The sequence below is a fragment of the Microcaecilia unicolor genome, chromosome 1, assembly GCF_901765095.1.
Source record: "Microcaecilia unicolor chromosome 1, aMicUni1.1, whole genome shotgun sequence".
Taxonomy (NCBI): domain Eukaryota; kingdom Metazoa; phylum Chordata; class Amphibia; order Gymnophiona; family Siphonopidae; genus Microcaecilia; species Microcaecilia unicolor.
Window position 1 is genome coordinate 464,097,645 of NC_044031.1, and position 13,422 is coordinate 464,111,066.

General features: G+C 40.6%; 1 protein-coding gene across 1 annotated transcript in view; it reads left to right on the forward strand.

Annotated features, from left to right (window-relative positions):
* The window catches only part of TWSG1 (twisted gastrulation BMP signaling modulator 1), a 97,889-nt gene that overhangs the window by 24,175 nt on the left and 60,292 nt on the right, over positions 1 to 13,422 (forward strand). Inside the window, exon 3 of the mRNA XM_030213388.1 lies at positions 6,086 to 6,185. Coding sequence (XP_030069248.1) covers positions 6,086 to 6,185 — 100 coding nt within the window. The remainder of the gene's footprint in view (positions 1 to 6,085; positions 6,186 to 13,422) is intronic.

The following is a 13,422-nucleotide window of genomic DNA, read 5'->3' on the forward strand; positions in this document are numbered from 1 at the left end:
GCAGAAACACTTGGGAATATAACAAGAGCTAATAATTTACGTTTTTTGAATTTTCCTAAGGTTTTTTCTATATCTCCTAGATAGATGTTAAAACGTTATATTAAGGAAAATCTTGGGGTTTCGGAAGATAATACACCTCTGTTTTCTCAAGTGTACTACCTTCTAGCAAAGGTTTTGGAGGGACAACAAAAAGATTTGGCTCAAGATAATTTACCTTTGGATGTCTCAGATATTTTAGAGTCCTTGGACACTGAAATTGCGACACCTTCAACATTGCTTGCAACTGTTACTCCTGCTCCAGACAAAAGTTGGTTGATGAAACTGTTATTTAAAAATAGAGAAAAACCTTTTTTTGGGTTTAAAATTCCAGATCTTTCCTGGTGTAACAAGAGAAACTCAGAGGAGACGTCGACAGTTTCTCTTACTTAAACCAGGTGTCCTTCAGATAGGAGCTACATTTTACTTACCTTTAATTTATTTCCCTTGTAAATGTGTAGTTAGGCACCAAGCTGTAAAATATGTTTTTATGAACCTTTTCAACTCACTGTTTTTCTTTCAGGTAAACAGATTGTGGGGGTTTGATTGTACCCTCATGATAGCTCTAATCAAGGAAGGGAATTCCTTAGTATTTCAGGTGTTAATTATTTTTATTTTTTTTCAAAATTTCCTTGGTAATTAATACTCTATTATATGTAATCTTGGCTGTAGTGTTGTGGACTTGAGTTAAGCTACCTCAGTGGATATCTTCAATGGTAAGAAATTCTTCTTTTTCTTTTCCTGTTAATCACATTATGTTGGATCGCCATACTTTTCTGTACGAGAGAGTTCTTGGTTGTAAATTTAAAATGATGAATAAATAATAATTAAAAAAAATATATATATACAGTGGGGGAAATAAGTATTTGATCCCTTGCTGATTTTGTAAGTTTGCCCACTGACAAAGACATGAGCAGCCCATAATTGAAGGGTAGGTTATTGGTAACAGTGAGAGATAGCACATCACAAATTAAATCCGGAAAATCACATTGTGGAAAGTATATGAATTTATTTGCATTCTGCAGAGGGAAATAAGTATTTGATCCCCCACCAACCAGTAAGAGATCTGGCCCCTACAGACCAGGTAGATGCTCCAAATCAACTCGTTACCTGCATGACAGACAGCTGTCGGCAATGGTCACCTGTATGAAAGACACCTGTCCACAGACTCAGTGAATCAGTCAGACTCTAACCTCTACAAAATGGCCAAGAGCAAGGAGCTGTCTAAGGATGTCAGGGACAAGATCATACACCTGCACAAGGCTGGAATGGGCTACAAAACCATCAGTAAGACGCTGGGCGAGAAGGAGACAACTGTTGGTGCCATAGTAAGAAAATGGAAGAAGTACAAAATGACTGTCAATCGACAAAGATCTGGGGCTCCACGCAAAATCTCACCTCGTGGGGTATCCTTGATCATGAGGAAGGTTAGAAATCAGCCTACAACTACAAGGGGGGAACTTGTCAATGATCTCAAGGCAGCTGGGACCACTGTCACCACGAAAACCATTGGTAACACATTACGACATAACGGATTGCAATCCTGCAGTGCCCGCAAGGTCCCCCTGCTCCGGAAGGCACATGTGACGGCCCGTCTGAAGTTTGCCAGTGAACACCTGGATGATGCCGAGAGTGATTGGGAGAAGGTGCTGTGGTCAGATGAGACAAAAATTGAGCTCTTTGGCATGAACTCAACTCGCCGTGTTTGGAGGAAGAGAAATGCTGCCTATGACCCAAAGAACACCGTCCCCACTGTCAAGCATGGAGGTGGAAATGTTATGTTTTGGGGGTGTTTCTCTGCTAAGGGCACAGGACTACTTCACCGCATCAATGGGAGAATGGATGGGGCCATGTACCGTACAATTCTGAGTGACAACCTCCTTCCCTCCGCCAGGGCCTTAAAAATGGGTCGTGGCTGGGTCTTCCAGCACGACAATGACCCAAAACATACAGCCAAGGCAACAAAGGAGTGGCTCAGGAAGAAGCACATTAGGGTCATGGAGTGGCCTAGCCAGTCACCAGACCTTAATCCCATTGAAAACTTATGGAGGGAGCTGAAGCTGCGAGTTGCCAAGCGACAGCCCAGAACTCTTAATGATTTAGAGATGATCTGCAAAGAGGAGTGGACCAAAATTCCTCCTGACATGTGTGCAAACCTCATCATCAACTACAGAAGACGTCTGACCGCTGTGCTTGCCAACAAGGGTTTTGCCACCAAGTATTAGGTCTTGTTTGCCAGAGGGATTAAATACTTATTTCCCTCTGCAGAATGCAAATAAATTCATATACTTTCCACAATGTGATTTTCCGGATTTAATTTGTGATGTGCTATCTCTCACTGTTACCAATAACCTACCCTTCAATTATGGGCTGCTCATGTCTTTGTCAGTGGGCAAACTTACAAAATCAGCAAGGGATCAAATACTTATTTCCCCCACTGTATATATATATTCTGACCTCTCAGCTTGTGGCAGTTCTATCTACTTTCAACAACCATTGCTGCCTCAGAGCTGTATAAGCATTTGAAAATGAAGAGAATTTGCTCTTACAAACTGCAGAAGGCTATGAAAAATCTCTATATTTCTATCTAGCAATATCATCTGACAGAAATATTATTTAGGGAAGTTAAGTGAAACAGAAGCAGAGCCACAGAACACTGCAAAGAAACTGCTGATATTTTAGCTGATATTGGAGTACTTGTCTACAGATCCCTAGTAGAGTTGCTTATACAATATTGATCTGCACTGGAGAGGTGTCAGAAGGAAACATTTTCTAAGACCATCACAAAAACCGTTAAAGTATGGTAAAGAAACTTTGATAAGCCTTAGTGCTTTCGAATAATGAAACAAAAATAGAACAGTGGTCACGAGCACACAGAATACATTTGGAGAAAAGAATACCGTGCCAATTGTTAAGCACAAGAGTGGATCTGTTATACTTTGGGGTTTATTTGGCAGCTAGTGGCATGGGAAATATCTTGAAAGTGAAAGGCAGAATGGTCAAATATCAACAGCATCTAAAAGCTAATGGAGTGAAGGAGTAGCCTAGTGGTTAGTTCAGCTGAATTTGATCCTGGGGAACTGAGTTTGATTCCCACTGCAGCTCCTTGTGACTCTGGGCAAGTCACTTAACCCTCCATTGCCCCAGGTACAAATAAGTACCTGTATATACTATGTAAACTGCTTTGAATGTAGCTGCAAAAACCACAGAAAGGCGGTATATCAAGTCCCCTTCCCTTTCCCTTCAATCAGTGAAGAAATTGAAGCTGAAACAAGGTTGGATATTTCAGCAAGACAATAATACAAAACTTTCCTCAAAATTAGCTGTGAGGTACTCAACAGGAAAGAAAGGTGCCAGAATTTTCACAGGTCCCAGACTTAAACATTATTGAAAATTAGTGGGGAGATCTCATATATACAAGGAGACCTAAAACTATTATTTAGCTAGAAAAGGTTTCTAAGGAAAAGTGAGGAAACTCCAAAAGTCAGAACAGAAGATTCTTAGCTGGTTACAGGAAATTTTTGGGAGCTGTTTTTGCCAAAAGAGGTGTTACTGAGAGGGTGTCCAAACTTTTGCATCTGTCATATTCACTTTATTTTCACTCTTTAAAAAAAAAAATCCAATAGATAATGTGCATTACAATTTACAGAAAGGTGTGTAACGCTGTGCATTGCAGGTGATATCGTTGTCTGTTCGCTGAAGGATATATTGAAACATACAGTTGAATCAAAATTCATAAACTTAAGCATATGACTATGTATTGGACAAAGGTTAGAAAAGCATAAACTTCTATATACACAGGATGACAAATCACAGAAAAAAGCAAGGTAGCACTGCTTTTGAGGAATAACTTTTATATTTATTTTTTCACCACCGCCAACTCCAGACTCTGCCCTTTCTGCCTCGCCTCACCCTATGCGTGGAATAAACTCCCTGAGCCCATACGCCAAGCCCCCTCCCTACCCATCTTCAAATCCTTGCTCAAAGACCACCTCTTCAATGTCGCTTTCGGCACCTAACCATTGTACCTCTATCCAGGAAATCTAGACTGCCTCAATCTTGATTGACTGCACTTTTTGTCCTTTAGATTGTAAGCTCCTTTGAGCAGGGACTGTCCTTCTTTGTTAATTGTACAGCGCTGCGCAACCCTGGTAGCGCTTTAGAAATGTTAAATAGTAAAATAGTAGGCCAGACCAATGCATCAATGGCCTTAAGAGGAGGATACTGAAATGGACTACCTAAGCTAACTAGGATTAAGCCCTTTGAAAATAAAATGATGAAATATTAAACAACACACAGGTTATGTACAGAGGCATTGGCTGCCTCACTAATTTGCAGATATATGAATAGATTTACAAAAATGCACTGCTACATTAGTGTGCACTAACACTGTTTAATATGTGTTAGTAAATAGGCCCCATCACATTAACTAGGACCTGTGATAAATAACATTCTAACACGATAGCAATTTTTAGTAAATCTAACCCATAATCATCCTATAGGTATGAACTTCAGTTTATCATTGTCACTTTCTTGTCTCTGTGTAACACATGATCCATCCTACCAATTCTTTTACTTTAGAACTCTTACTGCTTTGAAAACAGTGTTGTAATCCAGTTTAGAGCTTATTTGTGAATTCAGAGATCCTCTTCCTTGTCTCATTTTGCGCTAATCTCTGGAGAGTGTAACTCTTGAAAGCTAGATACAGATGTTTTATGTTAGTCCACGGAAAAAAATATCACATATCTTTTTGATTGACCTTTGTCTCTAACTAAACTAGCATGGTAACCACACTGCTGTTTTCAGACTGGCCTTGATTTGTGAAGGAAATAAGGAGCAGCAGGAGGAAGAGAGAAAGAGGGAGCTTGATGGGACATATGCAAGAAGCTTAGGGTTTGTGTGGCATGAATGCAACAAGTTGATTGGCTGTTTCCTTTCTGTCTTACACAAAATGTAACCGCGTTCCAATCAGCACCAACAACTTGCAGTTGATAAAATTTATAAAAATGCTTTACCTTATTGTGGTCTAAGGTAGACATAGTGAATTAACAATGTTCTTGCTTCATTTATGATTTACACTTGAATTATGTGTTTCACTCATGCCTGTATTTCTTGTAACAAGTTTAATACTTGTAAAAATTTAAAATTGTCATAAATAAATAATGCTTCACCTTGGGAAAACAAAACAATAAAAATATACAGTAATACTACCCTAAGACTTCTGAGTGCTGGAGATGCTGTAGGGAGAGTGGTACGATGGGTCACATTTGGTGGAGGTGCAGAAAGGCAAAAGCCTGGAGGGCTGTTCAGTATTGGTTACATTTGCTGGATAGGGCACTTTATTCCCTGGGATCTGTTATTGATCTTATTAATAAAACTTCTTTGGGTTTGATTCAGAACAAAATTGGTAAAACATACCTTGAATGCTGCTAGACTAAATTTGTTGAGTCATTGGATAAAGGTCTCTACTCCATCTCAATTATATGACCAACTAAGCTCTGGTAAATTTGTAATATGAAACACCTGGTGTCGGCGAACTTTAAATGAGATGGGGCGTGGGTGGCCCCCTTTTGTGTGTCATTGTTCCTACTAAGTCCATCTTCCATTCCTGATAATTACCTGGTTGGGAAGTGTTGCTTTCCCCTGTATGTTAGTGTGGTAACATAAAATCATTTACACTTTAATACGTTGCCTTCCTGGTTTCCGATGTTCAGATTTTGGGGGATTTATTCAAGGGGTGTGTTGTTTGTTTAGGACTAGAAGTGAAGAATTTTGTTCCTTTCTGCTTGATGTATCTTGTTCCTTTCTCAGTTTGTAATTTGTTCTCTGTTTCATAACATTTTTGTAATGGGATTTCAGTAAAGATCTCCTTTAAAAAAAAAAAAAAAAAAGGTAAAATACAGTAGTGACCGGTTTTGTTGCTTCTGGAAAATATGGTAGACCACGTTGAATGAGATGAGGCGTTACGTATAGAGTGAGTTAGACGTAGCAAATCCATTGTAAGTTACATGATAGTTAAAGTTTACTTTGTGAATTCTTATTTCACTAGGAGCTGTGTCAGTGCCGACCATCTGATGGAAACTGTTCGTGTTGTAAAGAGTGTATGCTCTGCCTAGGTACACTGTGGGATGAATGCTGTGACTGTGTGGGTAAGTTGTTATAAGGAGCAGTACTACTGTTTGTTTATTTGTTCAGTGTCATAGGTTTAGTGTTGGTTAGAATGAAAAATGAATATCATACAGTTACGCTTATGGAAATTAGGATTTAACCATTTTCCCTCCATGTAGGTCACTCAGCCTTCTTGAAAGTATGATGCTGTTGTAGCACTTCTATTTAGGGTATTACTTGTTTAAATAAGTTTGTAGTCTGTCAAAGTCCTTGGCAGAGAACAGAGCAACATGTATGTTAAATGTTAGGTTATTTACTTTGTTTTTACAGTACAATCAAAATCAGATCACAAAATTGTAAACCCTAATAATACGCTTTCATCTTCTTTCTAAATTTATCTCCCAAACATTACATATTGAAAGATACTGTGTTCCATGAATCGAGCCCAGGTACTGAAATCACACTAGAGCACAGCTTCCCAAACAGTGGGTCAGAATCCCAAATGAAGTCACAAAACCTGCCTTTGAGATCACCGCCTGGGTGTGCTCTCCATTGGTGCATCATTATTCTGCACCTCCAGGAGGTCGCACAATTTTATTTGGTCACAATCATGGGGTCACAGCTACAAACATATTGGGAGGCACTGCTCTAGAGCATGTCAAAGCATTACATGAAGTCTTCAGAGAGGAAACTTGCACAATGCAAGTACAACGATGAGAATAAATTTGAGAAACTGAGATTATATTCCACATGCTCTGGCTTAGGAGAGAAGTTCATTACTGTCATGCCATGTACAAAAATAACCCATTTAGAGACATTCCCCTAGGAAACTTCCAGAAAAGCCTACTCTTGAGCCTGCAGTGCTCTAATTAACTGATAAACAAACTAAAGAAATCTCAGTTCTAACTTAAAGCCCATGTTTTAAAAATCATCAAAAATTTAATTTAGCTCTCCATTTAATGGGCAACCACTGAAGAGCCATAAGAACAGGGGTAATGTGCTCATGATCACTGTTGCATCTAAACTGAACAGGAGTCCTCCACCTACAGTCCTGCCAGTGGAGGGCAGTTGTTTCACTATTATATTCTCAACAGTGAGGAACAGGCAAGCTCTGTAGGCCTTCAGGGAACTCTTCCTGTCCCTAGTGATCAAAAACACAATATTGAAGCACCACCCCCCACTGGCAGCAGTGCAGAACATAGCAATTAAACTCTTCGACTGTCTGGCTTCCTATATTGCATCACATTACTTATAAAGTACTGCTATTAGTATTCAAGACCTATACCCTAGTTAAGGTGGCTTATCTATCTAGATACCTCTAGTGGAGGAGTAGCCTAGTGGTTAGTGCAGTGGACTTTGATCCTGGGGAACTGAGTTCGATTCCCACTGCAGCTCCTTGTGACTGGGCAAGTCACTTAACCCTCCATTGCCCTTGGTACAAAATAAGTACCTAAATGTATGTAAACCGCTTTGAATGTAGTTGCAAAAACCTCAGAAAGGCGGTATATCAAGTCTCATTTCCCTTTCCCTTACTATCCTACTTAAACTCTCAGATCAGCGCAACAACATCGCTTGAACGTGCCCTTCTATAGAGAAATTATCTATAAATCTTCCAGACACTCTGTTCGCAGTTCAGGGTCCAGAACTGTGGAATTCCCTTCCATTATATTTGTGCCAGCTCCCCTTGGTTGCCCAATTTAAGACAACTTAAAACCTTTCTGTTTCGAGATACATACCCCTAATATTGTATCTTGGAATGGCTCTTTCCATTTGCGAGAGACTCTGGACTGTAGATTCCATTGCAGTGCTTCAGGATGCAAGTACACCTTTCTTATGCTCCTCCCTTACCCTCCTTTCCTATCAAAGATTGTAGTTCTACCCCTCCTACCTTTTACGTGATGTACACTTGAGGTATGTTCTCCTTCTGTTGTGGATTGTACGCTGCCCTGATGGCCTGTACCGTAGGGCGAGTTAGTAAATTTCAGTAAACTTGAAACTTGACTTCCGCTCAGCTTAGAGAGAACAGTGTTCATGACGCTTGCTGCCTGTTAGAGGCGAGCTGCTGAATTTTACACACTTTAGTCTATTTGCAGTTGTGTTGGCATCACTTCAATATACAGAGAATTACAGTAATATCAGAAGATGATGCCAACTATTGCGAAACCACACAAAATTCCTGAAACTTTAGACTATACTTCTTTTTCAAACAAAATTTATAACAACATTTTTATTACCTGCATTACACATGGCCTAAATGTCAAAGCTGAAGCAAGTAAAAGCTCAAAATGATTAACCACCTTGTAATATTTGAATTTGGCTTCCATCAAACATAGACTCTGGTAAATCAAATATGAACTCCATAGTCTAGTCTGAGAAAAGTAGAATTTAATGTTTAGATTGCGAAGACATAGAAAGCATAAGATCACCCGCATACATCCTACTACCAATATCTAGATCTTTCGCATAATTTACAAAGAGGACACACATAAAGGTGAAAAAGTAAGTGGATCCTTGTAGTACTCTGGGCAGCATAGAAATTGGAGTTTCATGATGGGATGGAAGTGTAGAATAGGGTTGGATTCATAGCTGGTGATGCTGGACTGAGCACAATGGACTGGATTCAGTAAATGGCCCCAAAAAAGTAGATGCAGGGAACATAAGAGTAGCCATACTGGGTCAGACCAGTGGTCCATCTAGCCCAGTATACTGTGTTCCGAACAGTGGCCAAGCCAGGTCACAAGTACCTGGCAGAAACCCAAATCTTGGCAACACTCCATACTACAAATCCCAGGGCAAGCAGTTGCTTCCCATGTCTGCCTCAATAGCTGTCACGTTTTCAAGGCAGGAACTAGGTTTGTGAGCCCTTGGGCCACTGCCGAGGAGCGGCAGCGGCAGGCAAAACCACCCCACACAGGACTAAGACAGAACTCTGACAGGGACGGCTAGACTTCACCTGCACTTAGCCGCCCTTCCCCAGGAGTTGAGCCCCTGGGTGCAGGTGGCCGGCAGGACTTGCAGGACAGGGCAGGGACTAAAAGCTGCCAGGCAGCCACTAAGAGAACCACAGACAGGAGAGAGTCAGGATTGAAAGCTGCAAGCAGCCACTGAGCAAGAAACACAAACACGAGACAAGGAAAGGCAGACCAGAAACAAGACTAGGACCTTAGCAATAAAATCAAAGCTAACAACACACAAACAGACTAGAAACAGACAAGGAACTCAGACTAGAACTGGACTAGGCAGAAGTGCACAACGTACACCCACATACCAGGGCCTTAGGCGATACAAAGACAAAGCAGAGAGTTTCCCAAATGGCTAATAAGCCCAGCAGCAGCTGAGATTCAGCTGCAGCAATCACCAGGCAGCTACGGGTGCTGTGCAGGCTCAAACAAGACAAGCAAGTCTAGCAGGCTGGAAGATCCGGACTGGACTGGGCTGAAGTCTGGAACGGGAAACAGCACACAGACAGTCCAATGCAGCCACCAGGTCTGGCCACCAGAGGGCAAGAGGAACACAAACCAAAACACAGGCAGAAAGCATACTGAAGCACAGAGAGGCTTAACACACACAGTTGCAGTATAGGAGTAATCAGAGCCATGCTGGAAGCAGCCAGCAGACAGAGACAGAACTAACTCAGAAAGACCAGACAGAAGCCAGCTTAGAAGCTGACCGCAAGAAATAAGGTAAGCCTGAGAGGGGTCACGACCACAGACGTGACAATAGCAGACTATGGACTTTTCCTCCAGGAATTTCTCCAAACCCAGACACGTTAACCACTTTTACCACATCCTCCGACAAAGAGGTTCCAGAGCTTAACTATTCATTGAGTGAAAAAATATTTCCCCCTATTTGTTTTAAAAGTATTTCCATGTAACTTCCTCGAGTGTCCCCTAGTCTTAGTACTTTTGGAACGAGTAAAAAATCGATTTACTTCTACTCGTTCTACACCACTCAGGATTTTGTAGACCTCAATCATATCTCCCCTCATCCATCTCTTTTCTAAGCTGAAGAGCCTTAACCTCTTTAGCCTTTCTTCATACGAGAGGCGTTCCATCCCCTTTATCATTTTGGTTGCTCTTCTTTGAACCTTTTCTAATTCTGCTATATCTTTTTTGAGATACGGCGACCAGAACTGAACGCAATACTCAAGATGCAGACGTACCATGGAGCGATACAAAGGCATTATAGTGTTTTCGGTCTTATTCACCATCCTTTTCTTAATAATTCCATCCTATTTGCTTTTTTGGCTGCCGCCACCCACTGAACAGAAGATTTCAGCATATTATCTACAACGACTCCCAGATCTTTTTCTTTTCCCTCAAAGTGGATCCTAGCATCAGGTAACTATGATTCAGATTATTCTTTCCAATGTGCATCACCTTGCATTTGTCCACATTAAGTTTAATCTGCCATTTGGATGCCCAGTCTTCCAATTTCCTAAAATCTTACTGCAATATTTCACAGCCCGCACGTGTTTTAACAACCTTGAATAGTTTTGTATCATCTGCAAATTTGATCACCTCGCTTGTCATTCCGATTTCCATATCATTTATAAATATGTTATATAGTACGGGTCCCAGTACAGAGCCCTGCGGCACTCCACTGTTCACCCTCCTCCATTGAGAGAAATGACCATTTAACCGTACCCTCTTGTTTTCTGTCCAATAGCCAATTCTTAATCCACACCAGAACCTTGCCTCCTATCCCATCACTCTCTTTAATTTTCTCAAGAGTCTCTCATGAGGAACTTTATCAAAAGCTTTCAGAAAATCTAGATACACTACATCAACCAGCTCACCTTTATCCAAATGTTTATTCACGCCTTTAAAGAAATGAAGCAAATTGGTGAGGCAAGACTTCCCTCAGCTGAACCCATGCTGACTCTGTCCCATTAAACCATGTTTCTCTATGTGTTCCTTAATTTTATTCTTTATAATAGTTTCTACTATTTTGCCTTCACCGACGTCAGGCTTACCGGTCTATAATTTCCCAGATCACCCCTAGAACCCTTTTTAAAAAATTGGTGTCACATTGGCCACCCTCCAATCTTCAGGTACTAGGGACAATTTTAATGACAGGTTACATATTACTAACAGCAGATCAGTAATTTCATGCTTGAGTTCTGAGTACCCTTGGATGTATGCCATCTTATCCAGGTGATTTACTACTCTTTAATTTGTCAATTTGGCTCAGTTCACCAAGGTTTTTCAGTTCCTCTGCATCATCACCCTTGAAAACCAAATCTGGTACAGACAGATCTCTTACATCTTCTTCTGTAAAGACAGAAGCAAAGAATTAATTCAGTTTCTCTGTTATGGCCTTGACTTCCCTGAGTGCCCCTTTTGCTCCTTCATGATCTAACAGTCCCACGGATTCCCTCGCAGGCTTTCTGCTTCTGATGTACCTGAAAAAGTTGTTATTGTGAGTTTTAGCCTCTTTGGCAAGTTTCTCTTCATATTCTCTTTTAGCCTTCTCTATTAATGCTTTGCATCTGATTTGCAATTGCTTATGTTGCTTCTTGTTGTCTTCATTTGGGTCCTTTTCCAGTTCTTTGAAGGACAATCTTTTGGCGGCAATGGCCTCTTTTACTTCACCTTTTAACCATGCTGGCTGATGTTTTCTCTTCTTTCTACCTTTGCAAATACACGGAATGCATCTGGACTGGGCTTCCAAGATGGCATTTTTGAATAATGTCCACATCTAATTTAGTGTCCTAACCTTAGCAGCCGATCCTTTTAGTTTCACCAAGATAAGTACTGCTTAATTAATGAGAAGTTAGTTTGAAGCTTTCACAGCATATACAAGCTTTCCAAGTGAATATTCTGTATCTCAAAGTTTTTCCGGTCATTTTTGTTACAGAATTGAAAATTAGGTGGTGGTTTTTTTTATGACTAATGATTGGGGAGAGCCACCCACAGATATGAAGGTTTGCCTTACAAGTGGATGTGAATCTCATGGTTTCTGAAGTCTTTTTTTTTTTCTCTACCTTTTGGATAAATTGCTGATACTGCTTTACATGACCCTTCTGGAGATACGGAATAAAATATTGGAGATTTGTTTGGTAATTGAAATAACCCATTATATAACGTAGCCCAATTTGCCGGCTTTCCTAATCTCTGTAAACATTTCTTCATCCGTCTGTTTGTTGTGGCCCAGGGGACGGTAGTACAGCCCTACAAGAATACTCCTTCCCTTCACACATGGAATTTCTATCCATAATGATTCCACGCTGCTATCTGTGTCATGTGAAATGTTTATTTTATTTGACTCAGTTCCCTCTTTAACATATAGCGCAACCCCCCCCCCCCCCAATTTGATTCTCTCTATCATTGCGATACAGTTTGTACCGTTAACACAGTGACCCATTGATTGTCCTCTTTCCACCAAGTCTCTGAGATGACTATTATATGTACCTCATCATTTAGTGCTATATATTCTAACTCTCCCATCTTATTTTTTAGGCTTCTAGCATTTGTATACAGGCACTTCAAATTGTGTTTTTTTCCCCTTTGATCTACAATCTACTTAAAAGTTGAAAGGGATAATGTGCACCCTTTATCCTGCTCTCTCATTAAGCACACCTGGCTTACTTTCAGCATTGTTGAAACCTCTCTACTGGGATTCCCTAAATGTCCTGTTTCAATAGTATCCTTCAAGGGAACTCCACATCGAACCATGCGCTCCTGGGCGACTGTCTGCTTTTTCCCCATTCTAGTTTAAAATTCACACTCAGCAGTATTCTATAAAGGGCACTCTGGGCTAAGTTCTCGTTATAGAATCAAGTATTCCAGTGCCCAACTTTGGGTGTAAGGACTTACACCCACTGAAACCTGATGTAAATCCTGGTGCACAACTTGGGTGCACTGTCCCCAGTTCTATAGCACTGTACATAATTCTTTGTAACGTCCATGCCCCTCCCATTGCCATGCCTTTTGAGTTGCATGCAAGAGAATTTGGGCACGGATCTTTATAGAATCATGCACAACCAGATCTGTGAGCAAATCCAAATTAGAGCCAATTAAAGTCAATTATTAACAGCCAATTGATTGATAACATCTCATTAACCAGTTTATTTGCGTACAGATCCCAGGATAGCGAGCAATTTTGGGTGCTCAAATTTGGGCGTCATTTATATAATTTGGAGGAATGTGCGTTCATGTGATTTGAGCTGGCCACTTTTATAAAAAGATACTGGACTAGATAAACCTTTGTTTGGACACAATATGGGAACTCCTATGTTCTAAAGGACATAATGTGAGTGGGAGGCCTTCATAAAAT